The sequence below is a fragment of the Podarcis filfolensis genome, assembly GCF_964270895.1.
Source record: "Podarcis filfolensis genome assembly, chromosome: 2".
Lineage (NCBI taxonomy): Eukaryota > Metazoa > Chordata > Lepidosauria > Squamata > Lacertidae > Podarcis > Podarcis filfolensis.
Window position 1 is genome coordinate 42,413,673 of NC_139605.1, and position 21,669 is coordinate 42,435,341.

The 21,669-nt window shown below is 39.7% G+C and overlaps 1 protein-coding gene across 9 annotated transcripts in view; it reads left to right on the forward strand.

Moving 5' to 3' along the window:
* ARHGEF3 (Rho guanine nucleotide exchange factor 3) overlaps positions 1–21,669 on the forward strand; it is a 97,933-nt gene that overhangs the window by 61,256 nt on the left and 15,008 nt on the right. Inside the window, exon 2 of one of the 9 annotated variants that reach the window (XM_083603049.1) lies at positions 9,467–9,746. The exons of 7 other annotated variants lie outside the window; for them this stretch is intronic. In XM_083603049.1, the coding sequence (XP_083459175.1) occupies positions 9,651–9,746 (96 nt within the window). In that variant the 5' untranslated portion in view covers positions 9,467–9,650. Of the gene's footprint in view, positions 1–9,466; positions 9,747–21,669 lie in introns of those variants that run through there. One more of the 9 variants, XM_083603043.1, reaches the window with a different exon arrangement.

Sequence of the window (21,669 nt, forward strand, 5' to 3'; positions counted from 1 at the left end):
TTGACTCAAGGAACAGCAAGGTTAGATATACGATGTAAGCATGTGACATTTGTAAACATTTCATGAAGCTAATATCTAGTATATTTAAAAAGCAGGGAATACCTTTTTATTTTATATGGAAAAACAGAATGCTTTAATCAATTTTGTACATAACCTCCTTTTTCAAAGTTACAGGTAGGTAGCCTGGTTGGTCTGCCGTAGTCGAAACAAAATAAAAGACGGGTGCATGCACGCGAAAGCTCATACCAATAACTAACTTAGTTGATCTCTAAGGTGCTACTGGAAGATTTTTTTCTTTTTTTCTTCTCCTTTTTCAAAGTCAGGCCTGCCAGATAATTCAGTACTTAACATGAACCATATTATCCACATGAAAATATGAAAAGAGATCAAAACTATACAAAGTCCTCTTTATTTCTCCCCATTGTATGTTAACTACTGGACAAAACCAATAATAATTCTTGCATATTTATCAAGGAGGGAAAGCCTCACTGATGCAGTTTTGCATTTGCTTTCTTCTGCCAAACTCTACTGTCATCAGAGAACTGAACTAAAATTGACAGAATTGTCAGGGCGTATCTGTGGTTTAACATGTAGTACTGTCTTCTTTTTTAGCATGGTTTTGCTGATATGACAAAAAAGAAGCCCATTGCACTGAAGGGAGTCCTCGTGCCAGCTTCAGCTAATGGAATGGGGTAGTTAAATCCAGCCCACAAGCTCTAAAAGCAAAACAAATAAAAAATCAACAAACTATATAAAATTATTGTTAAAAGTCATAGGGTACACAAGCAATGTGCTAATGTATGTAGCCTAGTTACTCTTGCTTGCTCCTCCCCTGATGCAAGTAGCATTACATGCCTAGATGGTCACATGCTGCATCCACCTCTTAATTTATGCATGCATTAATTTTCTGCTTTGAACTTTCAAATATGGACAGAAAACCAATATGAATATTAGAAATATTAGGAAAGGGATTGAAACATTAGGAAAGGGATTGAAAATAGAACTGCCAAGTATCATCATGCCATTATACAAATCTTTTGTTGAAGCTGTAGTTTGAATACTGCATTCAGTTCTGGTTGCTGAATCTCAGAAATGCTACTGTAGAGTTAGAAAAGGTTTGGAAAAGAAGAACCAAAATGATTGTATGGCATCTGGTTGGTTACTGTAAGAACAGGATGTTGAACTGGATGGGCCATTGGCCTGATCCTGCAGGGCTATTCTTACATTCTTACCAGTTACGTAGTGGAATGAAGTAATGAAGTTTAATGTAATTAAAACATGATCCAGGGGATTGATGCTTCCTTTGGCTAGGAAGAGGAAGAGGAAAACAAAAGGAAGAGATGAGTAATTGCCATAAAGTAGCCAGCAGATAAGTTCCTACCACCTCTTTACTGTGACTTCTGTTGTTAGCACCTGGTTTTATATATAGAATATAGAAAGTGCGAGCACCAGTGAGATGGGGGTACCTAGCTTCTACTATTTAGAAATGAATTTCTAAACAAGGAAACATGCTTTTAAAATTCTTTCTGGTCCTTTTGAACGTCTCTTTCCTTGGATGTTCTTTGAAAAGGGGCTTTCCCTTTCACTGCATAGCAGACTGGACTTGATCTTGCCTCAGGCAGTACTTTTGAAATAGGGCGAAATTTTTTATTAGAAAAATTTCCATTCCTTTTAGTAAAAAGTTGTGACAGATTAGCTGTTTGTTCCCATTTTGTAATGACTGAAAATAAGAGTAAGAGGGTAAACTACAACGAAGGCTACTCTGGAGAGAGGTAACCAGTGGAGCTTTTCAGAAATTGCTCTTAAGATAGTGTGGAGTAGAAGAGTATTGGCAGGGTGTGGAGAATATAGATAACATCAAGTTAAGAGGCAATATTGATAAAGAAGAGACCCAAGAAGTTATGCAAGATGAATTACGGTAGATGATCTGTTGAACCTGGAGGAATGGAATAAAATGCAATAGTCATAAACGTCATGCATCATATATTTATTTGTATCTGTATCTCTGTGTGTGTGTTTTTAAAATTCTGATAGTTTCTAAGTCACTCTCATTTCTGTCTGCTTCAATTTGTAATTAAGATTCCAAGCTGTTCTGAGTAAAATGAAGCTCTGTGTTCCCCATTTATTCTTAGGGGTAAAGTAGAGATTTCCCCCTCCACCCTTTGACAGAGGCAGATTAAATCTGCCTCTCCAGAGTGAATTAAAGCTGCCAGATTACAGACAAATAGTTCCTGTTATATCCACAAGTACAGTGGTACCTCTGGTTACGAACTTAATTCGTTCTGGAGGTCCGTTCTTAACCTGAAGCCATTCTTAACCGGAGGTACCATTTTAGCTAATGGGGCCTCCCGCTGCTGCACGATTTCTGTTCTCATCCTGAAGCAAAGTTCTTAACCCGAGGTACTACATCCGGGTTAGCGGAGTCTGTAACCCGAGGTGTTTGTAACCCGACAACCCAACAGCTGTATTGGCTCCCACTAGATGCATCACCGGAGCTACAGCAGACCCTTCTGCCTCAAGGCACCATGACGGACCAGCTGTCCTACCTCTAAGGGCAATTCCTCTGTGCATGAAGTTCTTCTTGATTGGCCCTTGCTTGAGTTCTGAAGGAAAGTTGTATTGCTCTATTTGTCCTGGAGCCTATCTCATCTGGGGTGCCAACCATGCCATCAGAGAGGAGGGGAAAAGATGTAGTAAAAGATCAACCCCTTGGCTCTTTTTACAGCATAGGTTATTGGGCAGCTGTAGTCAGCTTGCTAGAGGGACCCTTAGAGTTGGCATGGGAATCTGGCTCCTAATTTGAGCATGGTAATTTTACTGTGTAGACCACGCTTTATAGAAACAAATATTTCCAATCTTCCTGACAAAATTTGCAGATTATTAAACATAGCTATATCCCGAGCCATTAGGTATGTAAATGTGATTCACCATTAGGTACATGAATTATATGTATTCTTTGTTTCAGTAACATCAGAAAAGCAGATGAATGATTTGCAGATTCAGATACCATGAGGTCCACAGCACCTACACAATTAAACATCAATATATTTTCATAATGTATGCCACTTGGTTCCTATTGTAATCACTTTCCAGAACAAAATATGCATTGTGATAGTCTGTTGCAATTACAGTTCGTTATATCGGTGTCTTATGCTTTGATCAGTTGGGGCAGGAGATGGAGTGCAACCTGTTGTTGTATTCAGGGTTCTCTGGACTTGGGAGAATGATTTCAGCAGAATATTATGGGGTCACAGAACAAAGTAAAGCAGAATAAATCCACCACTAATTCACTATTACTGTGTCAATAACTTGTTGCAAAATGCACCCTCAGTTAATAAGAGTAATAATAATAATAATAATAATAATAATTTATTTATTTATACCTTCCCCCATCTGGCTGGGTTTCCCAATAAGGCCCCTAAGCCAAGGTTTTGAATGACATGTTAACCTGGGCTTTATGCTAACAGGGTCAATTTTGGCAATAAAAAAAAAAAAACTTTTGGAAAGGTATTGATCCACAATGAAAATGAGTGCCCCAAAACAAAGTTGGAAGAATTTCTCAGTATACTATGGAGGTTGGTTTTCTCCTTTCATTTCCTTTTTCTAGCTTGTAGTTGAGATCTTTAAATGTCTGCATTTGCTAATTCATTTTGATTTTAAATTATATTTTAAATTATATATGACAAGTATCTTATATGTATGTATGCATTCCAAATACTTATATCCCACTTTATAATTTTGTGAGGCTGTTAAAGCAGCTTATGAAAGATTCTTAAAATAAAATCACTTCCTAATCTAGTAGAGGAAGATTAATTGCATGGTGTCCCTATGGAACCAGGATTATTCTTGTCCTTTCCTGGTACCATACAAAGCAGCAGCTCCCACCAAATCCATGGGAGTAGGGCTGAACAGCTGGAACTTGCTCAGCTGATGGTGGAAGAGATCTTCCTTTGCATGCAGTTGCTAGGCACAAGGTCCTCTGAGGTAGAGCTGAGCAGCTGGATCTCATTCAGCCTATAAGTAACATGGCCAAGCAAAGTCAGGAGATGACTATTGCTCTAGATTTCCATTCAGCTTGACTGCTTTTGATGGCTGGTGGCTACTAGCTACTGGACACCCTACCTGCTTGTGGGAGGCTTGTGATGCCAATGAGAGAGAATGAAGTTGTGAGGTTTCTGCATCTAACTGGCAAGATGCAGCCGTGGGTGTGATATACACTTGCTTTTGGAAAATGATGCCAGCTCACACTGGCTGGGTGTTTGCTTGTCCACAGATACTCAATCTGTATATTTATACATTGTTTTTAGTATAAATACAGGGAATAGCTGTGGGTTTTAGGAAGAGGTAGTAGCTTAGCAGTAGTGCCTCTGTTTTCTTCTCAAAATACTAATTACCAGTGCTGAGAAATTGCTTTGCTTGATTAGACCCCGGCTTTAGGATTCTCTTGCAAATCAGTTTTTGATCAGAAACAACATGAATCTGACTCATTAGAAAGTGTTTTTGTTACATATTGTTCCAAAATTGGTTGTCATGATCTGGAAGAAAACATGATGAGCAGCTGAGTTGGTTTGGGTACAGTTAATTTTCAAAAAGTTCTTTTTTGAAAGTGCTCTTTGGGGAAATTTTAATACTGGGTTGGGAATTTACTTTGGAATTAAAGTTTGCAAAAAACAATTTCCAAATAAAAAGTATATTGTGTAGATAATTATTTACTAAAAAGGTTACTTCTGAAGGGACTATTTGGCCTTGTCCCACCACACCTTTTGAGGTCCTTAGTGAAGGACCACCATGTAGAAGGACCATCATTTAGTGTAGTTTGTATTGCTGTAGTGTTAAGTGGGAGAGGAACCCTCAAGTTGCCTATTCCTGTATGTTCTCAGTGGGTTATCAATCATTATAGCAGTGAGATGAAGGAGGCCAAACCTGAAATAACTGCAATTAGGGAGCCTTATGCTAATTTTTGTTGGTACAAAAAAGTTGATGAGCCTTTTTTGGCAAAATTGCAAAACCAAACAGTATCCAAGACTGTGTGGTCCAGCAGTTCTGTATTGTCTTCATGCTAAACACAGATGTAAGTCTTCTGAAGGAAGTTGATTTCACAATGCATCTTCAAATGAAAATATATATAGCATATAAATTTCAATTACAAAGGGCAATGAAGTATAAACCTATGCATTCTTTACAGTATGTAGCATAATATGTCAGTAGGGTACATTTCCTTTCCCCCTCCTGCTACTCATGTTTGGAATCCCCTGAAATACCATAGCAACTATGGGGTTATGGAAACTATGGAAGGCGGGGTGAGGATCTATGCTCAATAAGGGAACAACTGAGCCAGGAGACCAGGATTCAAATTTCCACTTAGCCATGAAGGTCACTGGTTGTCCTTGGGCCAGTCACTGTCTCTCAGTCTAACCTATCCCACAAGGCTGCTGTGAAGGTAAAATGAGAAGTGGGAGAACCATGTATACAGTGTTGATCTCCTTGGAGGATATTGATGTAATAAATAAATACTATTCCGTCTATATTGCTGTACAGTCAGACATGCTAGAAGACCCTGGCTGTTAGGATTAAAGGGAGGAGGAGTAAAATGAAGAACAGAAATGAGAGGAGTAAAATGAGAACAGAACCGGGGGTTGAAGGAGGAAATCACCTGCATGCCACAGAGAACAGTAATATTTTAAAGCAAAATGGGGGGCAGGGCAATAAATCCAGCTGGGCCCAGCTCAGGGCGTTTGGGTTCTGCCAACAAATCAGAAATGGTTAAGAAGAAGGTTTTAAATATGAGCAACAAGTAATGTTTGGTCTATAGAGTTCAGCCAATTAAGAAGGGATATGCTTAATGCTCTCTTCTAAAAAGATGTCTGTTAGAAAATAGAAAGTGGTGAATACTCTGCCTGCTCAGTACAGTGGTACCTCAGGTTAAGTACTTAATTTGTTCCAGAGGTCTGTTCTTAACCTGAAACTGTTCTTAACCTGAAGCACCTGAAGCTAATGGGGCCTCCTGCTGCTGCCACGCCGCCAGAGCACGATTTCTGTTCTCATCCTGAAGCAAAGTTCTAAACCCGAGGTACTATTTCTGGGTTAGCGGAGGCTGTAACTTGAAGCGTATGTAACCTGAAGCATATGTAACCCGAGGTACCACTGTATAGGAAAGAAATAAAGCGTTTTGAGCTATCAGGTGGTAGGCCCAGGATTTTATGTTAGGATTTTTTTAAACCTAGAAAAGAAGTTTAGTGGTGGTATAAGCTGTCCAAAGAAAGTGTAGATTTTCCTTCCTTGCACATTTACAAAAAGTATGTGGGAGCAAAGGGGGCACTGGGCAGATGTTTGAGGTGCTTTAAATATAGGATATCCTGTGTTTGTTTAATGGGTACTACATACTCTGATTCCCTGAAAATCCTGGTCTTTCTGAAAGGGTGGTTTTTTTTGCCAAATCACTCTGTTCATCCTGTACCGTTAAAGATTTTTCTGGCTAGGGAGAAATATTACTCTAAAATGAATTCTGAATGTAGAACTTGTATTCAGATCAGAGTATTACTTTATTAATTGGTTAACAAAATGTATACACCACTTGATGGTAGAAATACCTCTAAGGAATTTGCAGGAAATACTAAAATTATCAATAAAAATCGCTGAAGTAATCAAAAATTTAGAAGTAATCAAAATTAACAGTGAAAGAAAGTGAAATACACTAGCATCTACGTGTCTGGATAAGCTTATCTAAACAAAAATGTATTAAGCAAGCACTGAAAAGAGTAAAGTGAAGGTGTCTGTCTGGTATCTATAGACAGGGAGTTTCTTATTTTCCCTTCAGAATTGCTTTATTAACTCAGTTATATTAATAAAAATATACCTACCTTGACATATTTTTGCAAGATGAGTAGGGTTAGGAACGTGACCTGTGCCCAGCATGGCTGGAGCCCAGCAACCTGCCTTTATTGAATTGTTCAGATTTTGTTATGAGGTTGCTTAGTCCATTGCCATTTTTCTTTGTTGCATGAAATGTCTTTGACATATACCTTATAATTCACTGCCTTTATCATATATCCTTGTGTGTCACTCCCTGAAAGGTGGAGTGAAACATGTGGGTCATTGGAGTCTTATAATGGTCTCCTTTGGCATGGCCCGGAGGGGTCATTTTAGTTAGAATGTGCAGGACTTTATATAACCCACTTTGTATAAGTGAACAGATTGTGACCCAGGCTGCCTGTGCTGTTCTTTGGAAAAAAAATAATTGCACTTTCAGTAATGTTGAAGGGGGTGCGTGGGTTCATTCATAAACTTGGTGTATCTATCTCTATAATCTCTTCAGTTCTTTTGAAATTTGTAATGGCTTGGGATACTTGAATATTTGCAGTGAGATGGGAAATAATCATGGGTTTTTCCCCCGCAAGGGGGTTTCTCAGAAGTCAGAAGTTATTTTAGCGCTCTCTTGATGTGGTGACATGATTATGGTTTGAGCTACAAAACCTGATAAATAAGCACTCTCTGACCTTTCTCTGGTCTGTAGTGTGTTTAATTCATTTGGTGCAGGCAGTTGAGCTCAATGGATTTTGGCTTCCCAAAACATTTGTCCAGTGAAAGAGCTGTGTGCCTGAACATGTGCTGCCTGATCCTAAACAGCAAATTTTGGAAGCAAATCTTATCTTAGTGGGACTGAATTTTTAGGAAGTTTGCTTAGGGCTGTAGCCTGTGGCTATGTTTCTCAGGGGACCTCTGGGGGTAAAATCAAACCGCTGCATTAGCAACAATGAAGTGACTTTCCTAGGGCACAAGCCTGGGCACTGTGGGCCACCCAGATGACACCCCCCCCCCCCGGCCTCGCTGATGTGATCCAAAGAAAAGCAGAGCAATACGTTTGGCACCAGCTTGGCTGCAGAAGTTGGAGGAAAAAGGCATACAAGGCGCCATCCAACCATCTTAGGGACTCTATTCCGGTCTTGTGTAGGGTTTACTCCTTAGCATGTTATTCTCCTGAAGATGTCACACAAGGCAATGGATGTTTAGGATCAGAGTTTTCCTTCTCCTAGATGGGCTACCTTCCCAGGTTGATGAGCCCCATCTGCCCCTCACTTCCCTCTACAGCACGTGCAGAGGATTGAGATCTTGACCGTTTGACCCACTATTGATCTTGTCGGCTCAATCCTGTGGAGACTGTTGTCACATGCAGGGGAAGTCTCTAACTCCCTGAGGGCTTGAGACCCATCAGCTACCCTCACCTGGTTTAGCCAGCCAGTTGACACTGTTTCCAGGGTGTGATAGGGATTTTTAATAGTTTAATAGTTACTTATAATGTTTTTATAAATAAAATAAACAATGTTTCAAGGGGAGCTACTATTTTTGAGCCTGCAAAAACAACATAAAGATCTACTTTTGTAACAGTTATTTGGTTCTGATTTTAAAATGTTTGCACCACTGACAGTTTTTCTAATTAAGTAATATATGGAAGGTTGCATTTGTCTTCCCCTGGAAGTGCTTTTTAAATATTAACCTTCCTTTTTCTGTTTCTTCTTAGTCACGGTTTCCTTTTTTCTGTACCGCAGACACTTACTGTTGTCAAGTTCTCTTATTTCTCTTTCATTAAGAGGCCATCACAACACTTATTCTGCTTTTCCCTATTTTGGAAAACCTGTTTCTTACACCCTTAGGAGGAGATGGAAAAGAAAAAGGGGCAGCTCTCTGCCTAATAACTGAGGCTAACATTAGTCTCTCAAAACAAACCTTTGTTCTGCCAGATGGGAAAAGGCAAACTAATAATAACAGTTCAAAGCAAAGCACATAGTAAAGGTTAGCATTTACTTGCTTTTTCTAGAAAAGCACAAATTTGATAAGTACAGTTCAGACAATGATGTTTCTTAATGGGCATAAAAGTAATGAAGTTTAATATCTCTACACACTCATAAATATCATCAACATCTTACACTCTTAACATACAAAATATGAACTGCGTGCTCAAAAGGCAATTGGTGCAGGCTTTATAGAATTATACTATTTCAGGTGGGGGAACCCCATATCTGAATGTTTTTTTAAAAGGAATATTAACTCCCCAGCATAAAATTTGCAAGGAGGCCACAGTAGTGATGCAGGATGTGGGACGGATTCATATAGCTAGGTAAGCAAAATGCTAAAAAGTGTGGTTTTCTTTCATGTGGCAATGTCAAATGAATCTTCCAATTTTGCTGACAAGTAGCCAGCAATCAAATAGCACTTTTTTTGGAAAGGCAAGAACTGTGAACACTGTTTCCTGCTTCCACCCTTTTGAAAATAGTACCCCGAGCTTTAGTCAGATGTTTCCCCATTGGTTTCTGAAGTGAGTTTTCAGTAATTTGCTGTGTTCCTCTGGTCTGTACTGATCTTGCCCACTCTCCTCCCATCCTGCTGTCAGTGGGCGGGTCTCAGTAATGAGCAATATTCAGTTACACTTGCTTGACATACTCAAGAGCTTTTCTGCTTCCTGTTTCAGTGGAGCACAAGAGCTGCCTTAGATAATGCTATCAGAAGCCTAGCGCAGCAGCAGGAGCACACTTAGATTTCCCCAGCAGCTGCGTGCCAGAGAGGCTGCAGAGGGAAGACTTGGCTTTGCTGTCATAGCTGGTAACCCAACAGAATCAGCTGTGACATCCGAAACTGCTGCTCCTTCAGCCACAATGGTGGCAAAGGATTATCCATTTTATCTCACAGTCAAAAGAGCAAACTGTGGACTGGAAGTACAGACAGCGAGCATCTCAACAAGAGAAACAGAGGTATGATCGGTAGATATTTGAGAGCCTTTACTGCAGTTTTTCTTCTAGTTGAAAGAATCTGTTTTACCTGGGGCAGAATAACAACTTGGAATCTCCGGTACTGATCTCTCACATTTTGCACATAGGGGACCTGCACAACTTTGCTTATACTCTACAGCAGCATAAGTTTGATATCAGAATATGCTTTGACAGTGCTTTTTTCTAGGGGGTACGCAGGGGTACACATACCCTTAAACATTTTGTGAATCTTTGTACTTTTGTCCATTTACTGTATTTATTTTTCCGGATTTGAACTATAAAATGGTATTTCCTTGAGTCAAAATGAGAGTACCCCTAAACATTTTTAAATAGAAAAAAGCACTGTGCTTTGATAAAAATAAGATTTATTTCTGGAATAAGTAATTGAGAGATATGCACTGAAATGCATATATTATTGCTTTCTTTTAAGGTTGATTGTGCATTTCATAGGAAAACAGATTTCATGCTCAAATAAATCACTGGCATTCACAGGTACAGTCCTTTAGGTTCTCAATGCTTATTTGTTAAGTAAGACTATTTGAAACACTGTCATTTTCACAGGTTCACAAATAGAATCAGGAACAAGTGGCCAACAGGCAGAGGCTGTTACTGACTGTTTTAACTGAACTCTTTACAAAATACACAAAATATTTAGAACCCATGTGAGGTCTTTTCTGTTTTTTATAAGGAAAATTGGACTCCTTTTAATAGAGTTTCTATGAAGGACTATCTATCTATATATCATCTATCACCTATCTATTCTAACTAGTTAATGAATTGATGAATATTTATTTCAGAGACTATTTAGGTCATCATGACTATGCTTTTTGTGGTGATGGGGCATTTTAGCATTAGCTATTTCCGTCAACTATATAAAATTTACTAGCTGCCTAGTCTAAGCTATATTTACTCAGAAATATGCCTATTGTTATCAGTGAGATTTAACTACCAAGAGAGTTGCATTGTCTGCCCAGAAATCACAAAAATAGCAGATCCTTTTGAAAAAATGTAATGTTTAGTAAACAAATAGGAATTTTGCCACCCTTGTCTCTTTCACACAATCCTTTGCACTTGAAGTTCATCTTAATAGGTGTTGTTGAACTGTCTTAGGTATGCAGTTGTATGACATAATAAGTTTCCACAATTTACTTTCTTGGAGATGTATACAAAAGGTTTTATATGGGTTGCTTAAATCAGCTGTAAGAGTTGATTCCCCGCTCCCAGAACATAAATTATGAAATAGTAATAATCAGAGTCTTTCATTCAGATTATGTTAATAAATTTATTTTAGCAGATTAGTTCTGCAGCTCTGATTTATGTGTTTAAGTGTTAGATAAATACAAACATTCAAGATGAAGAAGAAAGTGCTCTGCTAATCTATAGAAGTGATAAAAGACGAGTTGAGTAGTTCTCCACAACAGCAGAAAATCTTTTCACAGCAGAGAAGCAAATAGAAAAACATGGAGTAAAATGCTATTTTAAAAACAGAACTCTTGAGAAACAGGAGGGTATGTGTATATTGTCTAATAAGTTGCTAATAGGGACATTAAGACCAGTGTAGTTCACCTTACGCTCAGAGGGTGCATTCACCTATGATTTTGTGATATTAGATGGTTAATCAAAGCAGCTTTGAGTATCAGCAATCCTTGAGCTTGAAAACCCTTTGCTGCTTTGTGAGCTTTAGGCAGCTGAAACTGGCTGGGATCATTGTCAGCTAGTAATATGCACCAAGTTTCTTAACTGAACAAATACTGGTAAAGTAAAAGGCTTGGTATTATTCTATTTGTATTTAAACACAAAACGAAACTGGGAGTTAATATGCTCCTTCCTCTTTTGAATCTTGTTATCAAATTATTTTACAAAAGGAAGAATCAATGTTACTTTCTTCATACAAATTTGTACTATGGAGTGTATATTTGTAAATACCAGGATTATTATTATTTTTAAAAACTTACTTTATTACAAGGTATTTGTGTATATATTGAGTGGTGTGAAAGCTGTAGTTTGTTTATAAATGTCAGTAAGAAGATAACACCTGCCCTCACGCTTACAATCTCAGAGACACAACACAAAATAAAAATAGGAGGGGGGAGCAAATTTAAGCACTGTTTCTTAGTTGCAGAATTCTTCTAACAACCAGCTGAAGTTGAAAGATCTCAAGGTGAGGCAGTGTCAAAATTTGCTGGTATTATAGCAAAGTGGGTAGAGAAGCCCCTATAGCCCCATGCCTCTCCCACTTCTGTTGCTTGAAATGGCTTCTGCAGATGACAGCTGAGGGTGGGTGAAGCCTGTTGGAGCTCATCTTTCAGCAGAGCAGGTGGAGAGCCCCAGCAGTGACATAGCCTTCCCTCCTGGTGGAATGGATGCTGTAGATAACAAACTGAACCTGGTGGAGCTTTTGGTGAAAGTTGGTGTGGCAAAGCCAAGCATATGCAGGGTAGTGTCCCATCAAGTAACTGTGCTTGCAGAACAAGTTCTACTCCGACAGTGGAACTTCCCTTTCCTCTCTTCCTCTCCCCCACTGTTTCCAAATCTGCTCCAGAGAGTTGAGGGGGATTTAGAGCAGATTTGAGGGTGCATGCAGGTGGAGGCGAAGGTGGGGTTTGTTGCATGAGTGGATGTCATTCCGTGAGCCCATTGATTTCATTGTATACAACCCACAGTCCCTACTTCTTCCTAGGTTTCCACCTATGTGGTGTTACATGATGTGTAGATGGGGCTTACTGGGGAAAGTGGGAGAGGCTCTTCTCAGCATAGCCTTGTCTGTGGAATGTGTGATGCATTTAAAAATGGAGGAGAGAGAAAATCAAAAGACAACTAGCATGATAATTATCCACATAATATTTTATTATATTAACTGAGGTCTAGAATGGAAGTCCTGTTGGGGGAGCAATTTCTAGTGTCAGGGCTTGCAGACAAGCAGGTAGTTAGTTCCTCCGAACCAGAACTAACAGGGCTCTAGGCAGGAATTCAGCCCATTAGCAGTTCAGCCAGCATGCAGTGACAAGTTACATTGTCTGAGGAGGCCGGCCAGAGCTGGCAGTTATGTAAAGGCCAGATAAGACCGTATAGGCTGCTTAGGTCACCTGACTCTTAGGTCACTGTACTGAAGATTGGACTGCGAGCTTCAATACAGCCTCCAGTCTGCTGTGGTGCTGCACAACTTGGGTTAGCCTTTATCTCTGACTGCAACCTTTACTGGTTGTGCAGACAGCAGGACATTTGAGCCTGACATTTATTATATAGTGGAGATTTCTTCTTTAGACTGTTCTGCATGGAACAGATCTGTCATTTTTTAGCATGAGTATTTTTAGTTGGCAATTTTATTGTTTATGATTTTCTTCCATGTGCCCAGAAATTATGTGGGGCAATATTTGTGTTCAGAAACTGGCAAATCCATTGCTTTTTTTCTGGAAACACCACATGTAATTTGTTGGAAATCATGAAAGCAACCTTCAAATGATGAAATCATACATGCAACTTTTTCATATATAATGCTATTAATTTAATTAGTATCTTTATCTGAAGTTCTGGAAAAGGCTGTTTCTTTCTGTAGTGCCAATAGTATCTATGCAGTAGCTACTACAAAATTATTGCTGCTTTTGCTAGACAGAAACCAGACAAAGTGGTCGTAAAAAGCTGCCAGCTAATAAATGGGACAAAGCAATTTCTAGCTTTGGCTAATCCAGCAAAAACTAAGAACTTTGAACTGTATGATGTAATGGGATAAAGACTAAAAAACAGAGCCACTTGATGCATTATAATCTAGTTTCATAATGTTAGTAAGCCATAATTCTGTGTTGTGCCCTAAGGGAGTGGCAATCATTGGAGTCAAGTGAGGCCAAGTACTACTAAAAGTAACGAATTCACATATTTCTCTTATTGACAGTACCCTGTTTTTAAGTAAGGACTGATATGCATATGTAGGTAAACAAAGTAGTCTTTATTTATTTATTATAATGTTTCTATCAGGCTTTCCCTACAAGAAGCTTAAGGTGACATACATGGTTCTCCATCCTCCCCATTTCATCCTCACAACCATCCTGTGAGCTGAAATAAGGTGACTGACCCAAGGCCACCCACTGCGCTTCCCTCTAAACACTACACCATACTGCAACTGGTTGCAAAAGACCTGCTTGTTTTTAGCCTCTGGAATTGGAGGCTGAATTTAGTGTTTTTCCACACAGCACATACATAAATGAAGAAATTTGCTCCAGCAAGAAGTAGCGATGGCTAGCAACTTCAGTGGGCTTAGAAATGAATTAGACACATTCATGGAGGGTAAGGCTATTAATGGCTGCTAGCCACAGTAGCTACGTTCTACCTGCACTGTTGGAGGTGATAGGCATCTGAATACCAGTTGCTGGGAATCAAAAGGAGGAAAGAGTGCGGTTGCACTCAGGAGCTGCTTGTAGGCTTCCCATATGCACCAGGTTGGCCACTGCAAGAACAGGATGCTAGAACAGACGGACTCTTGGCCTGCTCCAGCTCTTATGCTCTTAATTGGAGCTGCTGTTTTACATTTTAGTGGTAGTTGTGTGAAGTTGTCTAAATGGTAATATGAGAATAGATACCACAATAAACATGAGAGAGAGAAAACTCTAAGATACATGCAAGCTGACTAATAGTTTTCAAATACTGTTTGAGAATTACTAAGTTGCACGTGTAAGAAGAACCTGCTGCATCTGGCCAGTAGCCCATCTAGTTCAGCATCCTGTTTTCACAGTGGCCAACCAGATGACTATGGAAAACAGACAGCAATGGCCTGAGTGCAACATTACCCTCCCTCCCTTCAGTTTTCAGCAACTGGTATTCAGAGGCATTGCCTCTGACAGGGGAGGTAGCACATAGTTATCAGGGTTAACAACTTGGGACCAGTTTACTTATGAGATTGCCTTACCCCACACATGCCCACTTGACCACTTCAATTGGCAGAATTGGCACTACTGCAGGTGCCACATAATACCTGTTTTGCATTTGTAAGAACTCAATCATTTAGTGTGGCAGCATCTACACTTTGGAACCTCCTGTCTGTTGAGATCAAGCAGGCACCTTCACTGCACTCCTTTTGGTGCCTGCTAAAAACATTCTTGTTTAGACAAGCCTACCCACATGCTTAGAAAGCTGAGGTAACTTAAATCTGCTTTAGTATTTTAACCTTTGTATGTTAGAGTATGGCTGTAATTGTTCATGATTTCTATTTTTTATCTTTTTGCAAACCACTTTGAGTTTTGTTTTGTTTTTAATAAATAAATAAATAACAGCATAATACCCCTATACTCCATGAATTTGTGTAATCTTCTTTTAAAACCAGCCACGTTGGTGACTATCACCGGGTGGAATTCAAAGCAGCACTTTAAGGAGATTGTTGCATCAGCGTAAGCAGTTCTGCTTGCCTGATGGAACAGTCTCCCCGCTGCTCCCTTCCATGTACTCTTCTTGGGGGTTCTTCCAACCCTCCAAAGCCTACTGAGGAGCTCAAGGCAAAGAAGTGGGGGAAGCCCTGTCAAGCTAGTGGGACTCATTGCAATGACTCCCGCCAGCTCAATTACAGTGGTACCTCAGGTTACAGACGCTTCAGGTTACAGACTCTGCTAACACAGAAATAGTACCTCGGGTTAAGAACTTGGCTTCAGGATGAGAACAGAAATCATGCAGCAGCGGCCCCATTAGCTAAAGTGGTGCTTCAGGTTAAGAACAGTTTCAGGTTAAGAACGGACCTCCGGAACGAATTAAGTTCTTAACCCGAGGTACCACTGTGCTGAGCTGAATCCAGCCAAGTGTCTCTTGTTTCCGGTGAAGTGGTCTCAGTGAGAGGTTTCTTCACTCTGACCTATCAGAGCTAGCTACCAGAGACTGCAGGGACTTTGGATAGAGCTGCCTTTACTTTCCTGGCTAGCTGTTATGGACAGCCTCTAGTTGCATAGCATCACTACCACTGCAAAGTTGAGAGATACATTCTGGCCCCTGAACAAGGGGCCTGTTGTCACTGATCCATCTCACAATTTTGGTACGTCTCACTGTGTTCCTGCTTGCTAAATGATTCCAAGTGTGAAGCAGACTGCGACAACATTACTCCAATAGAGCATATGGAAGCTGGGCTGGGAGGGTTTCTGGACAGAAGAAAGTGAGCCTAAAGGAGTTATAGGCACAGAGTGCTTTGACAAGCTAGCTGTGAAGGATCCGGAAGTGATGAACACTCTCCTTCCTGAGGAGTCTGTATCTCTGAGATTCTCTGAAAGTATTTTTAGCATGCTGCTTGATGTGGTGACTTCATATAGGAGCCGCTGGTTTACATACATTGGGCCCTTTTTATGTTGCATTGTCATTTGCTCATGAAGTACTTGAAGAGAAAAGGATGCAGGTTTGGGTAAACATGGATAAACCTAGCCCTCTGAGAAGCAGGTAAACAGGATACATGAGAAAGAGTTTCCTTCCCAGAAAGTCATTTCATGTGCGGCAGCTGAATAGTTTCATTTTTAAGTCAAAGCTATACACACATGAAGCAATAAACAATGTTGTTGTGAAAAGGTTTATTCATCAGCATTGTTCGTTGAAAATTAATATTTCAAACATGCATCTCTTGAAAAGGAAGGAAAAGGAAAAGAAAAGAAATATTTATAGCTTCTCCTCCTGTTTCTTTCCTTGTCTCCTCTGTGCTTATTTATCTACTCTTCACCCTGTTGTATCAAGACTCAATAGCAGATATTCTGAGGCGACTTGAGATGCAGGAAGGAATTTTCCTAAAATTATATAGGTGATGGGGGTGTTTTTGAACAGCCTTTTAATAATGGGGGATCAGTACCATAAAACTCATTGCCTTCAGTATACACACACTTCTTTTTTGCCCTTCTGAAACTGTTTAGTTGCAATACATGAAATGAATTTCTGGCGAGGAAACTCTTATGTATCCTGTTTACCTGCCTCACAGAGGGCTAGATTTATCCCTGTTTACCCTAATCTGTATCCTTTTCCCTTTAAGCACTTCGTGGGCAAATTACAATGTAGCTTGTAAAGGGCATAATGTCTGTAAACCAGAATGGATTTTGTTGCAGTTTGTGTGTTTTGGTGTGACTATCGTAGGTACCAGCTGGACAGTGCTTGGAATGTGTGATGCATTCCACCTACCATCCCACCCATAACAGTTTTAAAACAACTGAATTATTTTGTTTAAACTACATGTTCCTGCAGCCCTTTAAAAAAGAAGAGTATGTGTGAGAGAGAATGCAAAATATTGCATTTATTTATTTAAAACCTAATTTTAAATGCTTCTAGGTCGCTTTTCTATTACAAATAATATTCAGAGAAACTTACAAGAATATAAAAACAACATTATAACAGTGTTGCAAGTAGGAACAGTTAATCTATCTCTCTCTCTCACTCACTCTCTCTCTCTCTCTCACACACACACACACACTTTTTTAAAATGATAAAAATCAACCTAACTTCAACTGAAATGAATCAAGATCTGTCTTGATTTCAGAATGATACAAGAAATGTTTGTTGTTCCTGTGGGAAATTGCAGTGAAACATAACTATGCATGAGTGCTAGTTAGTGCATGGAGGGGTTAAGACAAGAGAGCCAAACTTGGCTAGGTCACATCCCATCTTTTCCATGAGGGAAGAAGTGAAGCCTTCTCTTCCTGTTCCCTTTTTCTGTGTCATGTAACTGACCAAGGAAGAAATGCCTAAGGAAGCTCCAAGTTTAGAGTACGTGTTTGAAGCTATCTTTCTATATTCTTTACCCAAGAGTATTCTGCCTGCGTTTTCCTTGCTGCTGCTTGAATAAATGCATGAATCTGACCTTTGGAACATTTTGTAAGTAAAACATTTTAAAATTTACTTAACAGTCTATGGCTTGTTAATTGCAAGAGTGGTAGAAAAAGGTGAGTTCTGTATGCAACTAAGCAGGATAAAAAGGTCTAACAACCTATATTCCTAACACTACACTGTTGCTTGACTTTTTGAGTTTAAACTCTGCTACTGAGGGTTTTCTCCTGCTAAAAGTCCGCATTTTGAATCCATATATCCAGCCATTTTGTTGTTGTTGTTATTTACCCCACACATGTGGGTGACAGTGATCTATTTTCTCTCCCACAGCTCCTATATTGGTAAAGAGCATTTCAAAAGTGGGATTCAAGAACCCCTCTCCCCTGTTGCCACTGGCACTTCAGAGGAATGAATTGTGGGCACCTCTCTGGGAAATGGGCTAGGTTTGGATTCAGCAGCTCTATCACTGCCTCTGCTCTGCCCACAGTCAGGCTCTGATCCCAAAAGACAAAGATTATTCTTACTTGAAAATAACAAAGAGATTTTATTCAGGCTAATATCTGTACAGCCCTATCAGCTGTACTGTTGAATGGAATGTGCAGTGAATAGTATGAAGGGTGGTGTAAAAGTGTTTTAAGTAAATAATATACAATAGAACTAAAATTGAAGCATGTTACCCTCCAAATTATTTCAACGAAGACATTAATATATTTGTCAAAATTCATTCGTACTATGGTTGCAAAGTACTTTTTCATTTTACTATTGTATTTTTAAATTGAATTTTAGGACCCAACCTACTCTCCTAATGTAAATTGTTTTAACTGACTTTAATATATTGTTATATTGTTGTAACCTGTCCTGGACCCTTATGGTGTAGGGCAAGTAAGAAATCTTATAAATAAATAAAATAATGCTGTTCAGCCTAATGATGCTGACATTTCTGTGATATTTCTGCTGTGCTGTGCAGCATAAAGCTCTGGTTGGCATTTTAGATTAACCACATGTACTGATTAAGAGCTTGAATTAGCAATGCTGGCAGGAATCTAAAGGTGTTTTAGCCACATCCTCTTGCTCATTATCTGAGGTCATGCCCAGGTCATTCCAGGAATATGAACAGCACCCAATTCTCTATACTGAATACTAATTATATTGAGCTGCATAGCAAAGGTGCTCCTCACCATGCCAGTATGCAGAGTGTAAAGGTAAAGGGACCCCTGACCATTAGGTCCAGTCGTGACCAACTCTGGGGTTGTGGCGCTCATCTCGCTTTATTGGCTGAGGGAGCCGGCATACAGCTTCCGGGTCATGTGGCCAGCATGACTATGCCGCTTCTGGCGAACCAGAACAGCACACAGAAACACCGTTTACCTTCCCGCTGGAGCAGTACCTATTTATCTACTTACACTTTGACGTGCTTTTGAACTGCTAGGTTGGCAGGAGCTGGGACCGGACAACGGGAGCTCACCCCGTTGCGGGGATTTGAACCGCCGACCTTCTAATCGGCAAGTCCTAGGCTCTGTGGTTTAACCCACAGCGCCACCCACGTCCCTCATGCAGAGTGTACCAATGAAATAAAAGGCACTATCCAGGAGTGCTTATTTCCCTAAACTGCAGTTATTCAGCCAATACTAGAATGGCCACTTATGATTTTTTTTAAAAACGGAGATAACCCTGTTGATCTCACAGAAAAGGTACTTCTACAAGCAGATATACCAAGGATGTTTTTATAACTCAAAGAGCCTTCAGGAGTGCAGCCTTCAAAATCAGTGGCTTAGTTTTCCTGGGGTGTGTCTAAACTAAATATTGACCCTTGCTAGCTTGACATTGTTCAATAGATTATTTTCAACTCGGGGCAGAGACGTTTCTGAGTTCAAAATATTTTATTTATGCGTATTTATTTAGAAGTACCTTCCAGTGAATTCAGATTTACTCCCAATGAAGTTTCTTTAAGACTGCACCCGCATGTTACATTTCCAAAAGTACCCCCTCCCAACCTGCATAATTAAAAGAAATAGCAAAGCTCTGTCTAGTTCTAAATATTGATAACTTCCTGTGGAATGGAGGTTGAGTGAGGCTTTTTCCTAATGTGGTTTTCTACTAAAGCTCAGTACTTGAGGTTATTTTATTATAACCATTTTATCTAGTGCCAATTTAATCAGTAGCAGACTAACACAAATAATATTTTTTTAGGCTTTCTGCCATCACAAATGTTGACATACCAATACAGTGTTGACTAAACTAGAAACTTTGAAAGTAAATGAGCATAGAAACTGTGCCAGGAATAAGGTTCTGTTTTGTTTTATTTGTGAGGCCGGCAGATTGTATTTGAAACTAAGACTATACAGTATACTCTTTCACCTTGTAGAGTATTCTGTTACAGTGTTAAGTGCAGACTAATTTGTTTTCCAGAACATATCATTCTAGCCCTAATTAGTGCTACATTGCCCTGTAAATAATCTTGCAATCTTCTCTTCAAAAAAAACGCAACCAAACTTTTATTTATTGTTGATACACTTTTGATTCTTGGAGTGTGATGAAATACATGGGCTAGCTGTTGTTGCTTCTTCTGCAACTGTCTTTATTTGCTATATTTCCAGTTACTTTATACAGTCCATTTCTGGAGAGTTGGTATAGCATAGTGGTTCCAGGCCATAGTACACAGCAGTGAGTAAAGGACCTTAACAGGTGTTTTGATGGTCCAGGGTGGGGGGTGGGGAGCCGGCCTCTGATAGTTTGGACCATCTTCCAAGGGTGGGATAAGCACACCAGCCCACCCAAAAAGCTCAGTTGTATTGTTAAAGCTGACAGCACTCACCATTTGCCCTGCAATGTATGAGCAACTCCAGGCCTCACTAGCAGCACCCTTTTTGTATCTGGAACTAATCTGGGAATCAGTCTGCATGGCTATCAAAAAACCCTAATACAGAAGTAGCCTTTGTGATTGATTGCAGAGTTTTCTAATGAAAGGTTTCTTCAAGACTAGAATTTGTTAATTTCAGTCACAAATTACCCACCTTGTGGATTCTGTGATGTAGAGAATGCAAGAAAATCATTTTATTGATCAGCAGACTGACCTGTGGTTTGCAGGCTCTCGCTGGGTTAAGTTAATAATGTATCAGTTTAATATAGGTTAGCCTAATTTAAAATTCCGGCTTGCTCCAAAGCTGATAGTGGTAGTTTCCTTGCTTAGAGCAAAAAATAGAGGTCAGTTGGAATGTATTTGTTTATTTCAAAGTTTTATGTGCTGCTTTCCACGGCCAAAACACTCCCAATGTGGCTTATATCAAAATTGTAATTCATAATTTATCATGTATCAATAAAATTACAATAAAGGATCTAAAAATATTAAAGCACATGACCTCAACCCTGGTGATCAATCAGGTGACAGATGTCATAGCCAGATTGCTCTCAAGTTGGAGGGATATTTTCTATGTAGACTCCAAGGTTCTAAACTGCATAGGGAGCCTACCCTGTGTGTTCACAATATCACCTTAGAGTGCAGTGAAACGGTCCCCACGTAGCATTTCATAGCACTTTCCCCCCAGCTGTTCACATCACCACTAATGGCTTCATTAGTATCAATTTGGTTTCTGTTTGTGTACACATCAGGGAGTGTTGACACGACAGGTATGTCTTTACCTTAAGCAAAGGTGTTCACACCTTGGCTAGAGACTAATTAAGAGCAACTCAAGGACTCTAATTGATATGAAGCTATTTTAACAAACAACGAACTAAATACTGACCCTATCTCTCATTCAGTGCAATATTACCCAGATAGCAGACTGCTCAGTTGCCTCTGCGTGCCTCCTCCAAAAACCAGGCAGCAGCAGAGTTTTCAGTTTTGTAGTCCATGTAGCCCTTGCATTAGAGAAATAAAGATCTTCCTTTCTGAAGGTATCTGGTTCCATAGCTGCTAGAGAAGGGGGACTGAACATGCATTTCTCCTTCTTCCTGTGCAGATGTCAAAGCCAGTAAAGTCAGCTTACATGGTTTTTCTATCCTAATAATATCCTATCTTGACTCTAAGCCTATTGATTTGAATGCTCTTTAGACGTTCTCCTAACTGTGTGGGAGATGCTGATTTATGAGTGATTGCCCCTATACAGCTGGGAGAAGTGTTGATTGACTCAGCCAC